Genomic DNA, 21994 nt, shown 5'->3' on the forward strand with positions numbered 1-21994 from the left:
TTACAGCACTCACTGCTGTATTCTGGTAAGTGTTCACCAACACAATAAAAAGCTAAGGGTCATTTAAAGAGCTTTGCAGTATGTTAGTGAATGAGTGTTGTAGGGTGGGTGAGGTGAGGGGGTGGGAGATAAGGTAAGTGGGGGGGGGGGGCGAGAGGGGTTGGGGGGGTTGGGGATGAGGTAAGTGGATGAGGGCAAGTCCAGACAGGTAAATCATGGATCATGGGCTTCTCTGTTACTCTGTTACCAGCCCCTTCAACCCCCTCCCCACTTTAACTTCCCCCCCACCCCCCGCTTGGTTATGTTTGATCATTTTTCCTCTTTCAAGGTTCACAATCAATCACAGCAAGGCTCCAGTTAAATAATAATATCCATTGTTGACATCTCGTTACAGGTATTGTCTGATATGTATACATGTCGCTCTCATTGATACTAAGAGCGGCAACAACATAATGCAGTCTTAGTTTCTGTGTTCCCTTTAGGTGACCCCACTGGGACTATTAAACAAACCAGAGAGTACAAATTGTACTTCATCAGCACTGTGCAATATTGTTAATTTGGCAGGAAAATGTCCATTATTTAGGGGTTGCCACACAGCACCAGGGACCCAGTTTCGATTCCAGCCTTGGGTGACTGTGCGGAGTTAAGGAAATTCATATTTAGGGGAAGGTTCAATACTTGCTAATCCAGATAAACTGCACAAGATCTTTTCCATTCTGTAGAAATAGAAGACTTCCTTCTGCCTGGGTACATGATATTATTCAATATGATTATTTCAGGGGTGTATTGGATTTTACTTATCAGTGATCTCACAGGGTAGAAAGGTCAAATAAGCCTGTGGGGCTTCATTAAATGGACCGATTAATGTTGACTAGCGTTGCCGGCCTCGCCGGGCCAATTGCCAGGAAGCTTGTGGTCGTTCCCGCTCACTACCACACTTACAAAATCTTTCCGGAGAATCACGCCTAGAGCCTCAGGTCCAGAGCTAGGGGCACCATCACTGAGCCACAGGACCTCCTCAGGATAATTAATCGCTGAGCAATCAATGGGTGTTTGGAAAGTGGCTGCAGACAAATCAATATATTTACAAAACAATTCAACTCTGTAGCTAATACAACTTTAACATTTTGAATTCTCTGTCACCCACCTAGTGTCGTGCAATTGTGTTGCCTATCCAAACATCCCATATAATGTTGCATTATATTTGTACTAAATAGATGTGCAGATAGTATTTTTAAAAATTCTAATAATTGTTTGAGGTGTTAAAGAAATAGACAAATTGGGCCGAGGTCAGGGGGATTCGGGAGGCGATGGGGATGGTGGGGAGCCAGGAGCTTGGGAGAGCCGGGAGGTTGAGAGGAGTAGGGGAGGTCAGGTGGAGGGGCGGTTCGGAGGAGTCGGTGGGTGATTCGGGGAGGTTCAGGGATGGGTGTTGGAGGAGCCGGGGAGTCGGGATGCGAGGGACAGTCAGGAAGGTCGGGGTGAGCGGGAAGAGTAAGGGAGGTCGGGGGGAGCCAGGGAGTTGGGCGGTCAGAGGGAGCCAGGAGAGTGGGGTCAGTTTGTGAGGGGTTGTCAGGTTGGGTCAGGGCAATCAGAGGGTTAGGAGGGGTGGTTGGGGAAGTCATTGTGAGAAAGTGTGGGGGAGTGGGCGGTCAGTTGTATAGTTATCCAGGAATTAGACTAGAATTTTTCTATCTTATTTCCAGGGTGAATAAACTCAGGTAAATAAGTCAGAACTGTTCAAGTCCTCGACTCTAATCCAGAATCAGAATTTTTTTCAAAGGGCCCAGGAGAGCAGGCAATTTGCCTATCGCAAGCTCCCACTGTGTCATCGTGTTGGGACTCTCACGGGACCCTGAACCTTCAGGGGTACATCCGATCACTTACCATTTGGCCATTGTTTACAGTCAGGATGATTTCCGCTTTCTATCTCCCACAGACTCAACTCAATGTCTATTACAGTCAGAAAATAAATTTCAAATGTTGTTCCCTTTATCACCCTTTCGCCAGCTACAAAGCCACTTCCACAATTCAAAACTGACCAATCGAATAGAATTGGGTTTCTCATCACTTGAATATAGGTGTATTCAGTTAGGCCCAAGCACTCCAACATCCCGTTATTTCCCTTATCTCGCAAATTGTTAAAACTTCCACAAGGACATTATACCTGACACAATTAACATTACCAGACCCTGGATTTGACTCAATGTTAACAATCTCACCACAGACTGGACATCGGAGGCCCACACCTCACTCCAGGGGCGTGAGAACACGATCAGGTTGACACTTCAGTGCAGTACTGAGGGAGTGCTGCATGGTCAGCGATACCTTCTTTCAGGTGAAAAGCTAAACCAAGACCTCTTCAGATGAATAGTAAAAATGCCAGACCACGATTTGAATATTTGAAGAATACTTTAGTTTGATGTTGGGCGGAGGGTTCACCCCGCCTGACAATCCACATCATTTAAAACATATTTACTTCATTAGCACATTGCTTTTTAGGATCTTGCTGTGCATAAATTGCCTGCCCTACATCTCTGAACATGCTTTCCAAGATACTCCACAGGTTGTCATGTGCTTTGGAATTTCCCAATGTTAGGAATGCTGCCAGGTGAATGGACTTACATTTGTACAGCACCATTTATGACATCAAAATATCAGAAAACATCTACAGCCAATTAAATAATTTCAAAGTTGAATCTCTGATGAAATGTTGAAAAAATCTGTTTATTGACTTTACAAAAGTGCATCTTGTTGGTCATTTGCATTTTTGCGTTACAGATACAGACACTTCAGACTGATCGAACCCAAGGCTCTCTCACAGCTCTTCCCCTTCTCCCTGGACCAGTTAATTAACCATGTCTCCTTGGTTACGGAGAACAGGGCTTTGGTTTTGCAGGATGAGTGGCTAAAGGATTGTTCTGATATAATCGGTGAGCACAGAGAAAGTATCGAATCCTGGATGCCCCAGGATAATGAGGTAAAATATTTCCATTCAGAATGACTTTTCCTTGCTAAATCCTGATTGTCGTAACACTCCTCAAGATGTCTCCCATTCACTTGTGGAACTGTAACAAAATGGACAAACTGTGCCCCTTCTCTGAACCCCACCCCTCTCTCCGACCCATCCCCCCTCCATCCCAACCCCTATTCCCTCCACCACCACTGCTTCCTCCCTCACCCCGACCTATCTGCCACTTATCCTATGCCCATTCCCCCATCTCTTGTTGGAGTGCTTGATTCAGTAGGTCTTAGAGCTGCTGGATGTTCATCTTAGAGTCAAAAATCACGTGTTTGGCCGTTTCCTGATTTAGTGTTCCTGTCTCTTGCATAAGCTCACACACGCAGACATTATTTTCCTCCTGGGGAGTAGTGCTTGGTCTGAGATCAATGCCACTACCTCCCGAAACAGGCCCAACTGTGGGAATGGAGGCTTGTGGCTGACGGGATTGGCAGGTTAAAAGCCCCACCTCTGTGCACTGGGAGATTGGCTCAGTTCTATTCATGACTTTTTGGCCCCCGTGCCTCACCTCTCACCCTTATGCAACCCCCATCCCCTCTCCAGATCCCCCAAACCCCAGAATATCTTCCATGCCCTTCATATCTTCAAGCCAGGTGACACATTAATATCTGATACTCATAACTGTTGAATGCATAAGAGCTCATTATCAAATGGGGAAAGTACTCTACTGCATCTGAATACTGACACAATACTGATCAATTTAATAGTCACTTACCTTTTAAAGAGAAAGCCCGATGATTAATCATTTGCATTAAAAACATACATAACTTACCATACACATGTCATAATAAACTGCTGTAAGGTTGGCAAGACCTTCTGTCAAAGGTTCCTGATTCCATACAACAGGCTTTCCCCAAGGTTCAGGACTTCAGCAACCTGACGTGGTTCACACACACTTTAAAATGGCGATCCTGCCACCACTTGTACAAGTTTCAGGTTGTGCCCACCCTGTTCCCTCACTGGACAAAATGGCGGACATGTGGATCGGAGGGGAATATATTTCTGCTGTCTGTTCAGCTGCCTGACTCGGGCTCACTCCACAATATTAAAACCTAGATCTCAAGTGAGGTTCACAAAAGAAATCTCCCGACCTCCACTCGCAGTTCCTTGAACAAAGTTGAGCCAACAGTTTTCAGTGTTTCAATCTGCGAACTTCTGTCAATGTGAGCCAAAATTGAAGTAAGAAATTTAATAAAAAATAGAACCGATCAGAAGAGAAAGTGAAGCATATTTTTAACTCAAATCAAGAGCAGCAGTGTAGATGCTGAAAGGATAATGAAATCCACATTGAATGAACAGTCCCGAGTCAACTGGATCAAGCTGCCAAACAAATCACATCACATTCTGCCTTGGAACCTCCTCATGTTGGTAACATTGTGCAATTGCAATGATTAACCAATGGAGATTGTATGAATTGAGGGAAATTAAACTGAATCACTGTAAAGATCTATTTATATGTCAACTGCTTACAAGCCTTTCTATAAGCATCTTTTGTTTAAACAAATAACATTTATTGTGCCATGGAGTGTAGGAGATGAGGATGAAAAAGATGGACCATTTCTTCGTCAGTGTTGCTACACTCACCTCAAATCTGCTCAGAAGCATAGTGGAAGAATCACTGGAAGACTTAGCTCAGATGTTTGAGGCATATCAACAAGGAAACAATTATGAAGGGGAGTATCCTGCCAATTCCCTAGGGCTTCCCGTCAAACCTCATCCCATTACTATCTTCATGGTGAGTGTAACAGTTCATTCACTGGCCATTGAGAGATCTTGTAAAACATTTTACTTTGCTTGTTTCTTCCCCACAGATGAGCGAGGCAGAGGGTGGGGATGAGGAGAGAGGGAGAAAGGGAATGAGAGAGGAGAGGGGGTGAGGGAATTTGGGGTAAGGGGAGAGAGGTAGGGAGAGGGACGAGGGGGTGGGTGAGGGTAGAGGACTGAGTGGAGAAGGATAGAGCGAGGGGGTGAGGGGCAAGAGGAGTGAGGGGAGAGGAATAGAGGGCAGGATTGAAAGGAGAGAGGAGTAAAAGGAGATGGGTAGAGGGAGGAGGAAGGGGAGAGGGAGGCGGTGGGGGGGCGGAGGGTATGGGATAGATGGAGGGGCAAGAGGGGTGGAAGGAGGGGTAATGAGTGGTTTTAGAGAATTGTAAAATAAACCTCCTTCAGTGTTGGACCTCACTCCTAGAATCATAGGGCACGCTCCAATGGCCACGCTGTTTGCTGTGACACAGCGTGGCCGAGGGAAGCTGGGAGATCCCGCTCCCAGGATCTACCCGTCTCACCACACCTCGCCAGATCCAATGCGATCTCATGAGACGTTGCGATGTAAATCCCGCCCATTGTGGATATGTGGATCATTGGGATATCTTCTGGGGAAGGTGGGACCTATACATGAAGGACGGATTGTACTTAAACTTGAGGGGCACCAATATCCTGGGAGGTTTGCTAGAGCTCTTCAGGAGGGTTTAAACTTGTTTGGCAGAGAGATGGGAACCAGAGCTATGGATCAGAGGATAGGATAGCTGTTGAACAGGCAGAAATAGTATGCAGCAAGTCTGTGAGGAAGGATAGACAGTTGATAGGGCAAATTTGCACTCAGTGGAATGGTTTAAAGTGCATCAGTTTCAATGCAAGGAGTGTCAGGAATAAAGGAGATGAACTTAGAGCATGGATCAGTACTTGGAGACATTACGGAGACATGGATTTCACAGGGGCAGGAATAGTTGTTAGATGTTCCGGGTTTAGATGTTTTCAGAAGAATAGGGAGGGAGGTAAACGAGGAGGGGGAGTGGCACTGTTAATTAGGGAGTGCATCACAGCTGCAGAAAAGGAAGTAGTTGAGGAGGGTTTGTCTACTGAGTCGGCATGGGTGGAAGTCAGAAACAAGAAAGGAGCAATTACTTTATTGGGAGTTTTCTATGGACCCCACAATAGCAGCAGAGAGATAGAGAAACAGATTGGGCGGCAGATCTTGGAAAAGTGCAGAAGTAACAGAGTTGTTGTCATGGGTGACTTCAACTTCCCTAATATTGACTGGAACCTCCTTTGTGCAAATGGTTTGGATGGAGCAGATTTTGTCAGGTGTGTACAGGAAGGATTCCTGACTCAATATGTAGATAGGCCGACTAGGTGGGAGACCATATTGGACTTGGTGCTCGGCAACGAACCAGGCCAGGTGTCAGATGTCTCGGTGGGAGAGCATTTCGGTGACAGTGACCACAACTCCTTGACCTTTACCATAGTCATGGAGAGGGATAGGAACGACAGTATGGGAAGGTATTTAATTGAGGGAGGAGAAATTATACTGCTATTAGACAGGAGCTGAGGAGCATAAAGCGGGAACAATTGTTCTTGGGGAAATGCACAACAGTAATGTGGGGATTGTTTAAGGAGCACTTGCTGCGATTGCTGAATTGTTTTGTCCCACTGAGACGAGGAAGGACTGGTAAGGTGAAGGAGCCTTGGATGACAAGAGAAGTGGAGCTTCTAGCCAAGAGGATGAAGGAAGCTTACATAAGGTTGAGGAAGCAAGGATCTGACTCGGCTCCAGAGGGTTACAAGGTAGCCAGGAAGGAACTCAAAAATGGACTGAGGAGAGCTAGAAGGGGGCATGAAAAAGCCCTGGCGGGAAGGATTAGGGAAAACCCCATGGCGTTCTACACGTATGTGAGAAATAAGAGGATGATCAGAGTGAGAATAGGGCCGATTATGGATAGTGGAGGGAACTTGTGCCTAGAGTCTGAAGAGATGGGGGTGGCCATAAATGAATACTTTGCTTCAGTATTCACTAGAGAGAGGGACCTTGTTGCCCATGAGAACAGTGTGAACCAGGTTAATAGACTCGAACAGGTTGATATTAAGGAGGAGGATGTGCTGGAAATTTTGAAAAGCATCAGGATAGATAAGTCCCCTGGGCCTGACGGGATGTACTCACGGTTACTACGGGAAGCGTGGGAGGCGATTGCTGCGCCGTTGGCGATGATCTTTGCATCCTCACTCTCCACTGGAGTAGTACCGGGTGATTGGAGGGAGGCGAATGTTGTTCCCCTATTCAAGAAAGGGAATAGGGAAATCCCTGGGAATTACAGACCCATCAGTCTTACGTCTGTCGTGAGCAAAATATTGGAAAGGATTCTGAGAGATAGGATTTATGATTATTTAGGAAAACATAGTTTGATTAAAGATCAGCATGGCTTTGTGAGGGGCAGGTCATGCCTCACAAGCCTCATTGAATTCTTTGAGGATGTGACGAGACACATTGATGAAGGTAGGGCAGTGGATGTGGTATATATGGATTTTAGATAAGGTTCCCCATGGTACGCTCATTCAGAAAGTTAGGGGGCATGGGATACAGGGAAATCTGGCTGGCTGTATACAGAATTGGGTGGCTGAAAAAAGACAGCGAGTGGTAGTGGATGGAAAGTATTCCGCCTGGAGGTCGGTGACCAGTGGTGTCCCGCAGGATCTGTTCTGGGACCTCTGCTCTTTGTGGTTTTTATAAATGACTTGGATGAGGAAGTGGAAGGGTGGGTTAGTAAGTTTGCCAATGACACGAAGGTTGGGGGAGTTGTAGATAGTGTTGAGGGTTGTTGCAGGTTACAACAGGACATTGACAGGATGCAGAGTTGGGCTGAGAATTGGCAGATGGAGTTCAACCTTGATAAATGTGAAGTGATTCATTTTGGAAGGTCGAATTTGAATGCTGAATACAGGGTTAAAGGCAGGATTCTTGGAAGTGTGGAGGAACAGAGGGTTCTTGGGGTCCACGTACATAGATCCCTCAAAGTTGACCCAGGTTGATAGGGTTGTTAAGAAGGCATATGGCGTGTTGGCTTTCATTAACAGGGGGATTGAGTTTAAGAACCGCGAGGTTTTGCTGCAGCTTTATAAAACTCTAGTTAGACCACACTTGGAATATTGTGTCCAGTTCTGGTCGCCTCATTATAGGGAGGATGTGGATGCTTTGAAGAGGATACAGATCAGATTTACCAGGATGCTGCCTGGACTGGAGGGCATCTCTTATGAAGAAAGGTTGAGGGAGCTATGGCTTTTCTCATTGGAGCGAAGAAGTGACTTGATAGAGGTGTACAAGATGATGAGAGGCATGGATAGAGTGGATAGCCAGAGACTTTTCCCCAGGGTGGAAATGGCTGTCACGAGGGGACATAATTTTAAGGTGATTGGAGGAAGGTATAGGGGAGATGTAGGTTCTTTACACAGAGAGTGGTGGGTGTGTGGAATGCACTGCCAGCAGAGGTGGTGGAGTCAGAGTCTTTAGGGACATTTAAGCGACTCTTAGACAGGCACATGGACAGCAGTAAATTGAAGGGGTATAGGTTAGGTTGATCTTAGATTTGGATAAATGGTCGGCATAACATCGTGGGCTGAAGGGCCTGTACTGTGCTGTACTTTTCTATGTTCTATGTAACCTTTGAGCACTAAAGGACATTTTTACCAAGGCCAATTCACTTAACCTGCACATTTTTGGACTGTGGGGAAGAATACTGAAGCACCCGGAGGAAACCCACGCAGACACGGGGAGAGCATGCAAACGGTTTCTGGAATTTAGAGAGAGGGAGGTTACTGGGATTTGGTGAGAGAGGGAGGTTTCTGGGATTTGGAGAGAGAGGTTTCTGGGATTTAGAGAGATGGAGGTTACAGGGATTTAGAGAGAGGGAGGTTACAGGGATTTAGAGAGAGGGGGGTTACTGGGATTGAGAGAGAGGCAGGTTACAGGGATTTAGAGAGAGAGGGAGGTTACTGGGATTTAGAGAAAGTGGGAGGTTACTGGGATTGAGAGTGAGGGAGGTTACAGGGATTGATCGAGATGCAGGTTACTGGGATTGAGAGAGAGGGAGGTTACTGGGATTTAGAGAGAGGGAAGTACTGGGATTGAGAGAGGGAGGGAGGTCACTGGGATTTAAAGAGAGGGAGGTTACAAGGATTTAGAGAGAATACGTTTACTGGGATTGAGAGAGAGGGAGGTTACTGGGATTGAGAGAGAGGGAGGTTACTCGAGTATTGTCATGTGAGTGCCCCTTTACAAAATGTTTTTGTCTTATCACATGACTTCAGTGATGTCATTGTGTGGGTGGAGCTGGGCTGGGCTCTGAGTTTTACTTTCGCTTTGAGTTTGAACTAGTTTTGTTCTGAACAGGTTGATAGAAGGTTTTTTTCTCTATCTGCATTTTGAAAGCCGTTTCGAGACTGCTTGATAACTTGAAAGGAAATAACTGTTTTCTGGAAGGAATTCAAACCTGCTGCTTTGGGAAGGAAACAAGAAGTATCCATACCAGGTCTTACAGATAGTAAGAGTGCCGTGTGCTGGTCACACCGTTGGAAATAATTTTCTGGTTTATGGGATCTTGTTATTAAATGGGAACATCTAAAGGGGGAACATTCTTAAGGGTTATACATAGAGTATGATAGCTGTGTGGGGTATTTATGTTGGTAGTTGATAAAAATGCTTATTGTGTGTGTTTTTTAAAATGTTAACTAAATTTGTCGAATAAGCTTTGTTTCTGATTAAAAGTGCTGAAGGCCTCTGTTGAATAACACCTGAAAGGCAGGCCCTTGTGCTCATCGGAACCAAAATGAATAAACAGTTGTAGGTCAGGAGAACTCCATGATATACATTGGAGTTTTCTAAACCCTGGCCTATAACAGTATCCTGTGGATATTTAGGTTTCATATCAATGTCCAATTGGTGTCAAGTTCAGTGCAGCAATGGTTATTGTTCTACCCTAAGGACATTTTAAATTTGTTCATGGGCTGTGGTGCCGCTGGCTAGGACATCATTTATTGCCCATCCTTAATTGCCCTTTAGAAGGTGCCGGTGAGCTTTCTTCTTGAACCTCTGCAGTCCATGTGGTGCAGGTACACCTACAGTGCTGTTAGTTATGCTCCATATGATACTCCGTGAGTGTGACCGTTCTTTCAGTGGAGCTGGTCATTTGTTCATGTGCCTGAGACGTAACAGTGCTCATATCCACCATCGTCTCTTCCATCTTCAGCGCAGGCTTCCCTTTCCTGCTGCATAAAATACATGTCGAAAGAGGCGAAGCATCTGTGTGGTGCCCAGCACAATTGTATATTTCCTTCGGTCTCGGGTATTCTCCAGAGCTGTGTGCACAAACTCCACACCTTTTACCGCTCTGTTATCTGTGACCGAGGTGGAGGCCCGTTATAATGAGGCACACGCTGTCTCCTGTGCTGTCACTGAGCTGTGCATCGGACTGCTCAAAATGCATTTCCAATGCTTGGACCGCTCAAGTGGTGCCTTGCAGTACATCTCCCAGAGGGGCTCTCGCTTTATGGTGGTCTGCTGTGCCCTACACAACCTGGCACAGGAGTGGGCAACATGCTGGAGTAGGAGGAAGAGGGACATGTGGCCTCGTCTGAGGAGGCAGACAAGGAGGGGCTGGAGGTCGAGCCTGGGGAGATGCTAGAGGAGGGCCCGGTGGGTGGGGACAAGCAGCAGCAAGAAATCGACACACCCAGAAAACCAGGGAGGCCCTTATCTTCACCAGATTCACATAGGACGAACCCCTACCTCCCCCTTTCCCCTTCAGGTTTTCCACTGCGGGCGCCACCCTAGCAGTGTTGGCCTCAGTGCCACACATTGTCGTCATTACCTCCTGCGAGCAAAGCCTTTGGAACTCCTCCAATTGGCTATGCAGTCGCTGGAATGCCGCTGACATCCACTCCTGAATGGCATGGCTCTGGCTCATCATCTTCATCAGCTCTGGGAGAACCGTGTCCAGAAGCTCAGCATCTGACTGGGACCCAGCTGAGTCCTGGGATCCAGCAGACCTCCGACTACTGACTCCTTTGGATGTTCCTGCCTCCACCTGATGTGCATCAGCAACTGTGTGGTGATCACCAGATTGTGCCCCAGAAGCTTGACCATTAATGCCGTCCACCGGGGTATGTGTCACTATGTTGGTGAAAGGTGGGGGGCTGAGATGCCTCAATGGTGGTCTCCTCAGAGCTCTGCTCCAAGGTGGTCTCTTGAGTGGCCAGGGGTGGGTTACCACTCCAGGTGGCCCAGTCTCATCGGATGAAGATTCTGCGAGGCAATGGACATTTGGTCAGTCAGAGGGAAGGATCATTTTATCTGACATGAACAACTCACTTGAGGCAGGTCATCTGGGTGAAGGGGCAGTGGATCCTCAACTCGATGTCAGTGACTGCTCTCTCTTCAGACAACCATGCAATCCCCGTTCCTCATAGAGGGTGAGAACTCGGGACTCTGGGACGCTGCCCTCATCTTGGCTCTTTCCCACTTATCATGGGCTACCTTCTCCTTCAGGGACAAAGAGAGGGTATTGCGAGCTGCACACTTGAGGGGTCGTGGGGAGATCTACAGCAGGTGACATGTGTGGGCACCGCACCTGGGCATGAAAGGGTTGCACTGGTGGGTCCCAGTGGGTTCTGAGGAACAAGCACGAACAACAGATGTGCGCTGCCACATGCCTCGCAGGCAGCATGGCTGACCCTGCTGCTGGTCCTCCGACCTCTTCAGGGAACAGGATGTCCCATCTCTCGCCAAAGAGTGTAATGAGGCAGTGGGGAAGGGAACACTGACAAAGGAGAGTACTTGCAGGCACGGAGATGGGTTGAAGTGTGTATACTTCAACGCAAGAAGCATCAGGAATAAGGTGGGTGAACTTAAGGCATGGATCGGTACTTGGGACTATGATGTGGTGGCCATCACGGAAACTTGGATAGAAGAGGGGCAGAAATGGTTGTTGGAGGTTCCTGGTTATAGATTTTTCAATAAGATTAGGGAGGGTGGAAAAAGAGGTGGGGGGGGGGGGGGGTGGCATTGTTAATTAGAGATAGTATAACAGCTGCAGAAAGGCAGTTCGAGGAGTATCAGTCTACTGAGGTAGTATGGGTTGAAGTCAGAAATAGGAAAGGAGCAGTCACCTTGTTAGGAGTTTTCTATAGTAGCAGAGATGTGGAGGAACAGACTGGGAAACAGATTTTGGAAAGGTGCAGAAGTCACAGGGTAGTAGTCATGGGTGACTTTAACTTCCCAAACATTGAGTGGAAACTCTTTCGATCAAATAGTTTGGATGGGGTGGTGTTTGTGCAGTGTGTCCAGGAAGCTTTTCTAACAAAGTATGTAGATTTTCCGACCAGAGGAGGGGCAATATTGGATTTGGTACTTGGTAATGAACCAGGGCAAGTGATAGATTTGTTAGTGGGGGGGCATTTTGGAGATAGTGACCACAATTCTGTGACTTTCACTTTAGTAATGGAGAGGGATAGGTGCGTGCAACAGGGCAAGGTTTACAATTGGGGGAAGGGTAAATACGATGTTGTCAGACAAGAATTGAAGTGCATAAGTTGGGAACATAGGCTGTCAGGGAAGGACACAAGTGAAATGTGGAACTTGTTCAAGGAACAGGTACTACGCGTCCTTGATATGTATGTCCCTGTCAGGCAGGGAAGAGATGGTCGAGTGAGGGAACCATGGTTGACAAGAGAGGTTGAATGTCTTGTTAAGAGGAAAAAAGAAACTTATGTAAGGCTGAGGAAACAAGGTTCAGACAGGGCGTTGGAGGGATACAAGATAGCCAGGAGGGAACTGAAGAAAGGGATTAGGAGAGCTAAGAGAGGGCATGAACAATCTTTGGCGGGTAGGATCAAGGAAAACCCCAAGGCCTTTTACACATACGTGAGAAATATGAGAATGACTAGAGCGAGGGTAGGTCCGATCAAGGACAGTAGCGGGAGATTGTGTATGGAGTCTGAAGAGATAGGAGAGGTCTTGAACAAGTACTTTTCTTCTGTATTTACAAATGAGAGGGGCCATATTGTTGGAGAGGACAGTGTGAAACAGACTGGTAAGCTCAAGGAAATACTTGTGAGGAAGGAAGATGTGTTGGGCATTTTGAAAAACTTGAGGTTAGACAAGTCCCCCGGGCCTGACGGGATATATCCAAGGATTCTATGGGAAGCAAGAGATGAAATTGCAGAGCCGTTGGCAATGATCTTTTCGTCCTCATTGTCAACAGGGGTGGTACCAGGGGATTGGAGAGTGGCGAATGTCGTGCCCCTGTTCAAAAAAGGGACTAGGGATAACCCTGGGAATTACAGGCCAGTTAGTCTTACTTCGGCGGTAGGAAAAGTAATGGAAAGGGTACTGAAGGATAGGATTTCTGAGCATCTGGAAAGACACTGCTTGATTAGGTATAGTCAGCACGGATTTATGAGGGTTAGGTCTTGCCTTACAAGTCTTATTGAATTCTTTGAGGAGGTGACCAAGCATGTGGATGAAGGTAAAGCAGTGGATGTAGTGTACATGGATTTTAGTAAGGCATTTGATAAGGTTCCCCATGGTAGACTTCTGCAGAAAGTAAGGAGGCATGGGATAATGGGAAATTTGGCCAGTTGGATAACGAACTGGCTAACCGATAGAAGTCAGAGAGTGGTGGTAGATGGCGAATATTCAGCCTGGATCACAGTTACCAGTGGCGTACCGCAGGGATCAGTTCTGGGTCCTCTGCTGTTTGTGATTTTCATTAATGACTTGGATGAGGGAGTTGAAGGGTGGGTCAGTAAATTTGCAGACGATACGAAGATTGGTGGAGTTGTGGATAGTGAGGAGGGCTGTTGTCGGCTGCAAAGAGACATAGATAGGATGCAGAGCTGGGCTGAGAAGTGGCAGATGGAGTTTAACCCTGAAAAGTGTGAGGTTGTCCATTTTGGAAGGACAAATATGAATGCGGAATACAGGGTTAACGGTAGAGTTCTTGGCAATGTGGAGGAGCAGAGAGATCTTGGGGTCTATGTTCATACATCTTTGAAAGTTGCCACTCAAGTGGATAGAGCTGTGAAGAAGGCCTATGGTGTGCTCGCGTTCATTAACAGAGGGATTGAATTTAAGAGCCGTGAGGTGATGATGCAGCTGTACAAAACTTTGGTAAGGCCACATTTGGAGTACTGTGTGCAGTTCTGGTCGCCTCATTTTAGGAAGGATGTGGAAGCTTTGGAAAAGGTGCAAAGGAGATTTACCAGGATGTTGCCTGGAATGGAGAGTAGGTCTTACGAGGAAAGGTTGAGGGTGCTAGGCCTTTTCTCATTAGAACGGAGAAGGATGAGGGGCGACTTGATAGAGGTTTATAAGATGATCAGGGGAATAGATAGAGTAGACAGTCAGAGACTTTTTCCCCGGGTGGAACAAACCAATACAAGGGGACATAAATTTAAGGTGAATGGTGGAAGATATAGGGGGGATGTCAGAGGTAGGTTCTTTACCCAGAGAGTAGTGGGGGCATGGAATGCACTGCCTGTGGAAGTAGTTGAGTTGGAAACATTAGGGACCTTCAAGCAGCTATTGGTAAAATGATATAGTGTAGATTTATTTATTCTTAAGGGCAGCACGGTAGCATTGTGGATAGCACAATTGCTTCACAGCTCCAGGGTCCCAGGTTCGTTTCCGGCTTGGGTCACTGTCTGTGTGGAGTCTGCACATCCTCCCCGTGTCTGTGCGGGTTTCCTCCGGGTGCTCCGGTTTCCTCCCACAGTCCAAAGATGTGCAGGTTAGGTGGATTGGCCATGATAAATTGCCCTTAGTATCCAAAATTGCCCTTAGTGTTGGGTGGAGGTGTTGACTATGGGTAGGGTGCTCTTTCCAAGAGCCGGTGCAGAGTCAATGGGCCGAATCGCCTCCTTCTGCACTGTAAATTCAATGATAAATCTATGATTAATCTAGGACAAAGGTTCGGCACAACATCGTGGGCTGAAGGGCCTGTTCTCTGCTGTATTTTTCTATGTTCTATGTTCTCATCAGCTACGTCGAGAAGCCTTGTGAAGTTGGCATCCCCAAAGCGAGGAGCAGGTCTGCGCGCTGCCATGCTTGTGTATTAATTGAGAGTGCGTATTGAAGGAGCGTTTATAAGCAGCTCTGTCTCGTTAGTGGCGAGATGCTGAGACGCGAGTTGAGTGAATCAGATGGCGAGACAGCCAGTAATGGCGAGAAGCTCATGGTGGCTCATTTTTGGAACTAAGTACCGTTGAATATGGGTTGTGATCTCGCCAAAGTGGCTGTTGAGAAACACCTTGCCAAACACGCCCAAAATTACACTTATTTTGCCCGTTGAATCGTGCTTTAAGTGTTCCCAGTGGAAGTGTTATTCAATAAGAGAGTCAGGACATGCTGATTTGCCAGATCTCTGCCGGCCCGAATTCCGAACAATTTCCAGCGCAGCGGCCGTTCTAACCGCCGGGGCCGGAGATAGGACCAAAGAGCCTGGCAGCTGGAGCTGTTTTTAAGCGCTCCACATACCACACTCTCAGTGCAGTCACCAAGATGGCTCAGAGAAGACCTGCCCCCGAGGTTGGGAGTTCGAGATGGACCCACAGCTCCATGCCAGTGAGGAGCGGAGGGACACTGTCTTCCCCAGCGTGGGCTGCAGACTCAAATCTGCCCTGCAGAACACTGTCTGCGAGGTAGTGGCAGGGGCAGTCAGCATTGCCAGTTTCACCAAGAGGAGGCAGCTGGTGATCCGGAGGGGTATGAGTCACTGGTCAGTCCTCTTCACCTGAGTGGGGCGAGAACCAGGGAGAGCACCAATGGCCGCGGTGCAGGTGTTCTCTGGTTGGGGTGAGCTCTGCTGATCCCTTGCTTCCTCTGCAGTGGGTCAGCACTGTCATGATATTAAAACACACACATCATGATAGACACACCAACAGACAAATCAGAACACACAACACCACAACCAATGACAGAAAGATATAAAAGCACAGACACGACCCCCGGTGGTCAGTATTAGCTGCAGAGGAGGACCAGGACAGATCTGTTACCAAACACACTCAGGGAGACAGCACGTGCAGAGTATCCAGAACGAACTGTATTATAAGAGTTAAAATAAAATAGAGTTGTACCACATACAACTGTGTTGGCTCATCTGTGCACCAGAGCACCCAACACCACAAGCACTTCTTAAGAATGGCAACACCTAATGGGCCCCTGATTGAGCTTGGCCTAAGATGATACAGCTGGGGTATGAGGGTGTCCAGAGGAGTGGCCTGGGTGGGCTCCCAGATGACCAGAGGCTCTCTGAGCATTTAAAGGACAAAGGCAGCTCTCAGCAGAGTGAACAGCCAGGAGCCTGTAAGCAGCATCAAAGGGGTGTGTTTAGAACAGCAATGGTGGCCTGAGCCAGGCCACCCCCAATCCTGAGGTCGTTCCCCCCACCCCCGTAAACACAACAATCTTCAAAGGTTTTTCAGTGTCTCCCCCCCACACCCCACCCCACAGCTATGGCGCCCAATCTCTGTTTGTAAGTACTTGTAGTAATTCAAGTATTCTCCTTCCAGGGAGAATGAACTTGCAGCTCGCTTATAACGCGGATTCTGTTTTTCTTAGAATGTGTGATTCGTTGGGATGGAAAATGGCTCTTCCTGTGGCGTGGGTGTGGCTTACCTTGCACTCTAGCTTTTTGTGTCACAATGTTCTCATTGGTTTGCTTCCTTGCCCCACTCAGGTGTTCAGCGCTCAGTCGATGGCTGCTTCTCTGTTGCAGCAACGTCTGGCTGGTGGTTGCAGTGTTTGGGGCGTGGTGCTGACCGACAGATGTCGGAGCCGGAGGTTGAGGTTCTTCTTGCTGCTGGTTCATCTATTGGCTGTTTTTCACTGGAGTCGCCATGGTAACCACCTGAGTGGTTGGCTGGTCGGATTAGCGAGGCGCCTCTGGCACCTGCGAAGAAACCAGCTTTGTGCTGCGTGAAGTCAGTTCCGAACTGAAGACTTAGTCAAGAGTATCCTTATTGGTGGATCTCTTGGGAACTTTCCGTTCTGTGTAATTGATGACAAAGGCTCTTTCGGCATCTTCTGCTGTTTTAAGGATGTTCAAGGCAACACAGGCATCCCTGCTCAGACTGGTTACGGATTGATGGACATGACTTCAAATATTTGTTTGCCTCCATACCTTAATGGTTCCAGAATCAGACCTGTAACCAGAAGTCAGATTCCTCTGGGTCTCTAGAGTTGTGTATCTGTCGGTAGTAGCCACAGCTCTCTCAGCCACGGTTCCTTTCATCTGTGAGGGCCGTAACACTGGCTCCCATGTCCAATTTAAAGTATGTGAGATGACCATCAATGTCGATGTCCGTGTTTCAGAATGAAAAGCCCTGGAGCTGGATTCTCCGATTCCGAGACTAAGTGTTGACGCCGGCGTGGGAACGGTGGCGTTTTACGACTGAAAAAACGGCGCAAAAAGGCCACCAATCCCCCGTCTGGTGGGGGGCTAGCAGGCACGCAGCGGAGAGCACCTGGCTCTAGCTGCCGGTACGGCCGGAGAATTGCCGGGTCCGTAGCCACGCATGCGCACGGTGCCGGCCTGCAGTGGTCACGCCGTGCAACATGGTGCCGGCCGCGCGTAGCCTTGGCCTGCCAAATAGTGACCCCTTTGGACAGGCCACCCCCGGACCATCCCCAACAGTGCCCCCTGCCAAAGCCCCCCTGCCCACGGATCGTCTCTTCCCCGACTGTGGCGGCGCTGGACTTAGTCCGCAACCGCCACGCTGAGTTCCCAACAAAAAATAGCATGAGAGACGCACGCTGTCGGGAGGTGGTGGTACCTCAACCTTGTGAATCGCCTTGGGATCTTCTGTGCATTTGGTTGCGTTAGCTTTGCAGAGTTTTCTGAACTGTCCTGTGCAATTGCAATTAACTGGTGGCACAGTGGTTAGTACTGCTGTCTCACAGTGCCAGGGATCCAGGTTCGATTCCAGCCTTGAGTCACTGTCTATGTGGAGTTTTCATGTTCTCCCCATGTCTGTGTGGGTTTCCTCCAGTTTCTTCCCACCACCCAAAGATGCGCAGGTTAGGTGGATTGGCCATGTTAAATTGCCCCTTAGTGTTCCGGGATGTGTAGGTTGGGTGGGGTTACAAGGATAGAGCAGGGGGTGGGCCTAGGTAGAGTTCTTTTTTGGGTCAATGCAGACTCAATTGGCCGAATGGCCTCCTTCTGCATTGTAGGGATTCTATGAAAACACTGCTGATCACTTCCGTGGGGTCACTTGGCTCCACAGAACTGGCATAGTCGACCACTTATGGTCAGTTAGGGTACTGCTTCCCTTGGAATGTCCCTGCTCCTTGACTGATTTTAGCTCGGTTGACTGGACAGCTGGTTCGTGATGCGGAGCGAGGCCAACAGCGCGGGTTCAATTCCCGTGCCGGCTGAGGTTATTCGTGAAGGCCCCGCCTTCTAAACTTTGCCCTTCACCTGAGCTGTGGTGATCCTCTGGTTAAATCACCACCAGTCAGCTCTCCCCCTCAAAGGAGATAGCAGCCTATGGTCATCTGAGACTATGGTGACTTTACCTTTACTGATTTACTTGCTGCACAATGCGGGTTGCTCTGTACCATGGCTTACTTTCATCTCAGCTGTATTGTAAACAGATTTCGGATTGCCTGACAATCTCAATGGCCTTTTCAAGGGTCAAGTCTTCCTCAGCCTGGAGCATGTCTGAGAGTACATCATCCGCCACTCCAGCAAAACTCTGTCCCCGATTAATTCTGATTTCAGGTCACTGCAGTCACAACCTTCTGTCATTCTGTACAGCTCAGTAATGAAGAGGGGAATAGGTTCTTTCTCCAGGTGGTTGGACATACTTGTTAAACTTTGGGCTTTCAAATATCTTGTTACTGCTCAAATCAAAATGTGTGTCAAACCTTGGATTCTGTGGGACTGGAAGGGACTGTAGCTCCCATGAAGGACACAGGAAAAAAAACATTAGAAGATTCTTAAATCTAGAAGAAGACCTTAAACTCTAATGAAGGCTTCACAGCTGTATCTTTCCTTCACTGCTGTGACAAAGATGGGAAAGGTATGGAAGATCTGAGATGATGAATCTGGAGGACAAAGGAAAAAGATGACAAATTTCCTGTAAGTCTTTCAGGAAAAGAAATTATTTCCCGATGATATTTCAGAAGGAATGTCTAATTTCTGTAAGGTGTGTTAGGAGAGTCACATTTTCCCCTGCGGAACGTTGCCCCATCGTGGGGCAATGAGGAGAATTGTTGAGGATATGGAGACAAGACTGCACCCTCTTCTGCAATTTGACTCATTACTATGACAAAAGGGAGAGAATTTACTGCAGACAAGTCACTCATTGGCATATTTGCTGCATAGGATTCTGCAGCTTTAGAAGCTCTGAATATTCAGCCTCAGCTTCTGTGTTGGAGTACAGCTCTAGAGGGAAGAAGATTTTCAGCACGACTAAATATGGGTATCAATTGTCTTTCACTCCTGGAAATAAGTGCTGTCAGCTCATTGGCAGTGTGATCCTCTATGGGTTTTTGATTGGAATCAAGGGTATTAAGGGAGGTGGCAGCGGAGATAGTGAATGCATTGGTTATGATATTTCAGAATTCCCTGGATTCTGGAAGGGTCACTGTGAATTGGAAACAGACTAATGTGACCCCACTATTCAAAAAGGGAGAGATGCAAAAAGTTGGAAACTATAGACCGGTTCGCTAAACCGCTGTGGTGGGGAAGTTGCTGGAATCAATTATCAAATGAGTTCTTGTCGCCTCATTTTAGGAAGGATGTGGAAGCTTTGGAAATGTTGCAACGGAGATTTACCAGGATGGCCTGGAATGGAGAGTAGGTCTTACGAGGAAAGGTTGAGGGTGCTAGGCCTTTTCTCATTAGAACGGTGAAGGATGAGGGGCGACTTGATAGAGGTTTATAAGATGATCAGGGGAATAGATTGAGTAGACAGTCAGAGACATTTTCCCGGGGTAGAACAAGCCATTACAAGGGGACATAAATTTAAGGTGAATGGTGGAAGATGTAGGGGAGATGTCAGAGGTAGGTTCTTTACCCAGAGAGTAGTGGGGGCATGGAATGCACTGCCTGTGGAAGTAGTTGAGTCGGAAACATTCGGGACCTTCAAGCGGCTACTGGATAGGTACATGGATTACGGTAGAATGGTGGGGTGTAGATTAATTTATTCTTAATCTCGGACAAAAGTTCGACACAACATCGTGGGCCGAAGGGCCTGTTCTGTGCTGTATTTTCCATGTTCTATGTTCTAAAGAGGAGATAACTGGACATTTGGAAAGACAAAGCCACCATTGTCAGCATGGTTTTATGAAGGGCAAGTCATGCTTGGAAAACTTGCTTGAGTTCTTTGACGATGTAACCAGCAAGATAGATAATGGAAAACATGTGGATGTGTTACATCTAGACTTCCAGAGGGCATTTGACAGGGTGATGCATAAAAGACGGATCAAGAAGGTGAAATTGCTGGGGATTGGGGGTAGAGCACTAGATTGGATTGAGGATTGACTGACTGACAAACAGCAGAGGTTTGGAATAAATGGTGTAATGTGAGTGTACCTTTAAGAAATGGGTGTATTACTGCAGTAATGTCAGAGAGTGGGTGGAGCAGGGCTGTCTGTCAGCTTTTACTTTCGTTTTAGGCTGTTTGCCGCAGGGTGTGTTTTAGTTAAGTTTTCAGAGCTGGATAGCTGCAGTCACGGCCAGAAGGTGTATTAGAGCCTCTCTCTAATCTAAAGACTGTAAATCGATCCTGGTGATTTAAGACTAATAACAGTAGCGACTCTAACCTGATGTGCTTCTGGTAAAAGGTGTTTGAAGTCTTATGGATGTTAAAAGGAAACTTTAAAGGATTACTTAGTGTTGTATTCTTTGGGGGTTGTATTTGAATTAATGGTTGCTAAGATGTTCACTGTATGTTTTAAAAAGATTCATAGAATAAGCATTGTGTTGCTTTCAAAAATACTTTTTCATTTCTGCTGTACCACACCTGTAGAGTGGGCCGTGCGCTCCCCATATCACAATCTATTAAGAGTTGTGGGTCAGGTGAACTCCATGATACACTTTGAGGTTTTCTAAACCCTGGCCCATAACAAATTGGGGGCTCGAGGGGGATAAAAGTCTATCTATTGGATTGGCTTAGTGAACTTAAAGACAGTGAGGGGTGAGCATATTGTGGTTGCTTTTCAGGTGTGGCATTTCAGTTTAGGTAGGGAGTGTGTTGTGGACAATGGCTCTTTCAGAGGCTCTGCAGTTTTTCGGGGTGGAGACGGTCACACGCAGTACCTTACGGACAGAGACTAAAAGCAGACTGTTAGATTTGGCAAAAACATAGAACATAGAACATGGAAAAATACAGCACAGAACAGGCCCTTCGGCCCATGATGTTGTGCCGAAACCTTGTCCTAGATTAATCATACATTATCACAGAATTTGCACCATTTGCACCCATCGAGTCTGCACCAGCTCTTAGAAAGAGCACCGTACCCAAGGTCAACACCTCCACCCTATCCCCATAACCCAGTAACTCCACCCAACACTAAGGGCAATTTTGGACACTAAGGGCAATTTAACATGGCCAGTCCACCTAACCTGCACATCTTTGGACTGTGGAAGGAAACCGGAGCGCCCGGAGGAAACCCACACACACACGGGCAGGATGTGCAGACTCCGCACAGACAGTGACCCAAGCCGGAATTGAACCTGGGACCCTGGAGCTACGAAGCAACTGTGCTATCCACAATGCTACCATGCTGCCCTAAAGAACAAATTAATCTACACTATATCATTCTACCATAATCCATGTACCTATCCAACAGCTGGTTGAAGGTCTCTAATGTTTCCGATTCAACTACTTCCACAGGCAGTGCATTCCATGCCCCCACTACTCTCTGGGTAAAGAAATATGTCCAAGCAGTGCCTCGTTTTGACGAGAAGGAGGTAGAAGCCTTTTTCATTTCATTTGAGAAGGTGGCTAAACAAATGAAATGGCACAGGACATGTGGGTATTACTGATTCAAACAAAGCTGGTAGGTCGGGCTAGTGAAGTGTTTGCATCACTACCGGAGGAGGTATCTGGGTCATATGAGGAGGTGTAAAAATCCATCGTAAGTGCATATGAACTAGTGCCTGAGGCCTACAGACAAAGGCTTAGAAATCTCAGGAA

General features: G+C 47.2%; 1 protein-coding gene across 1 annotated transcript in view; it reads left to right on the forward strand.

Moving 5' to 3' along the window:
• Positions 1–21994, forward strand: part of LOC140388180 (dynein axonemal heavy chain 3-like) — a 1528048-nt gene that overhangs the window by 337010 nt on the left and 1169044 nt on the right. The window contains exons 10-11 of the mRNA XM_072471941.1: positions 2782–2980; positions 4554–4757. Coding sequence (XP_072328042.1) covers positions 2782–2980; positions 4554–4757 — 403 coding nt within the window. The remainder of the gene's footprint in view (positions 1–2781; positions 2981–4553; positions 4758–21994) is intronic.

The sequence above is a fragment of the Scyliorhinus torazame genome, chromosome 13 (assembly GCF_047496885.1).
Source record: "Scyliorhinus torazame isolate Kashiwa2021f chromosome 13, sScyTor2.1, whole genome shotgun sequence".
Taxonomy (NCBI): domain Eukaryota; kingdom Metazoa; phylum Chordata; class Chondrichthyes; order Carcharhiniformes; family Scyliorhinidae; genus Scyliorhinus; species Scyliorhinus torazame.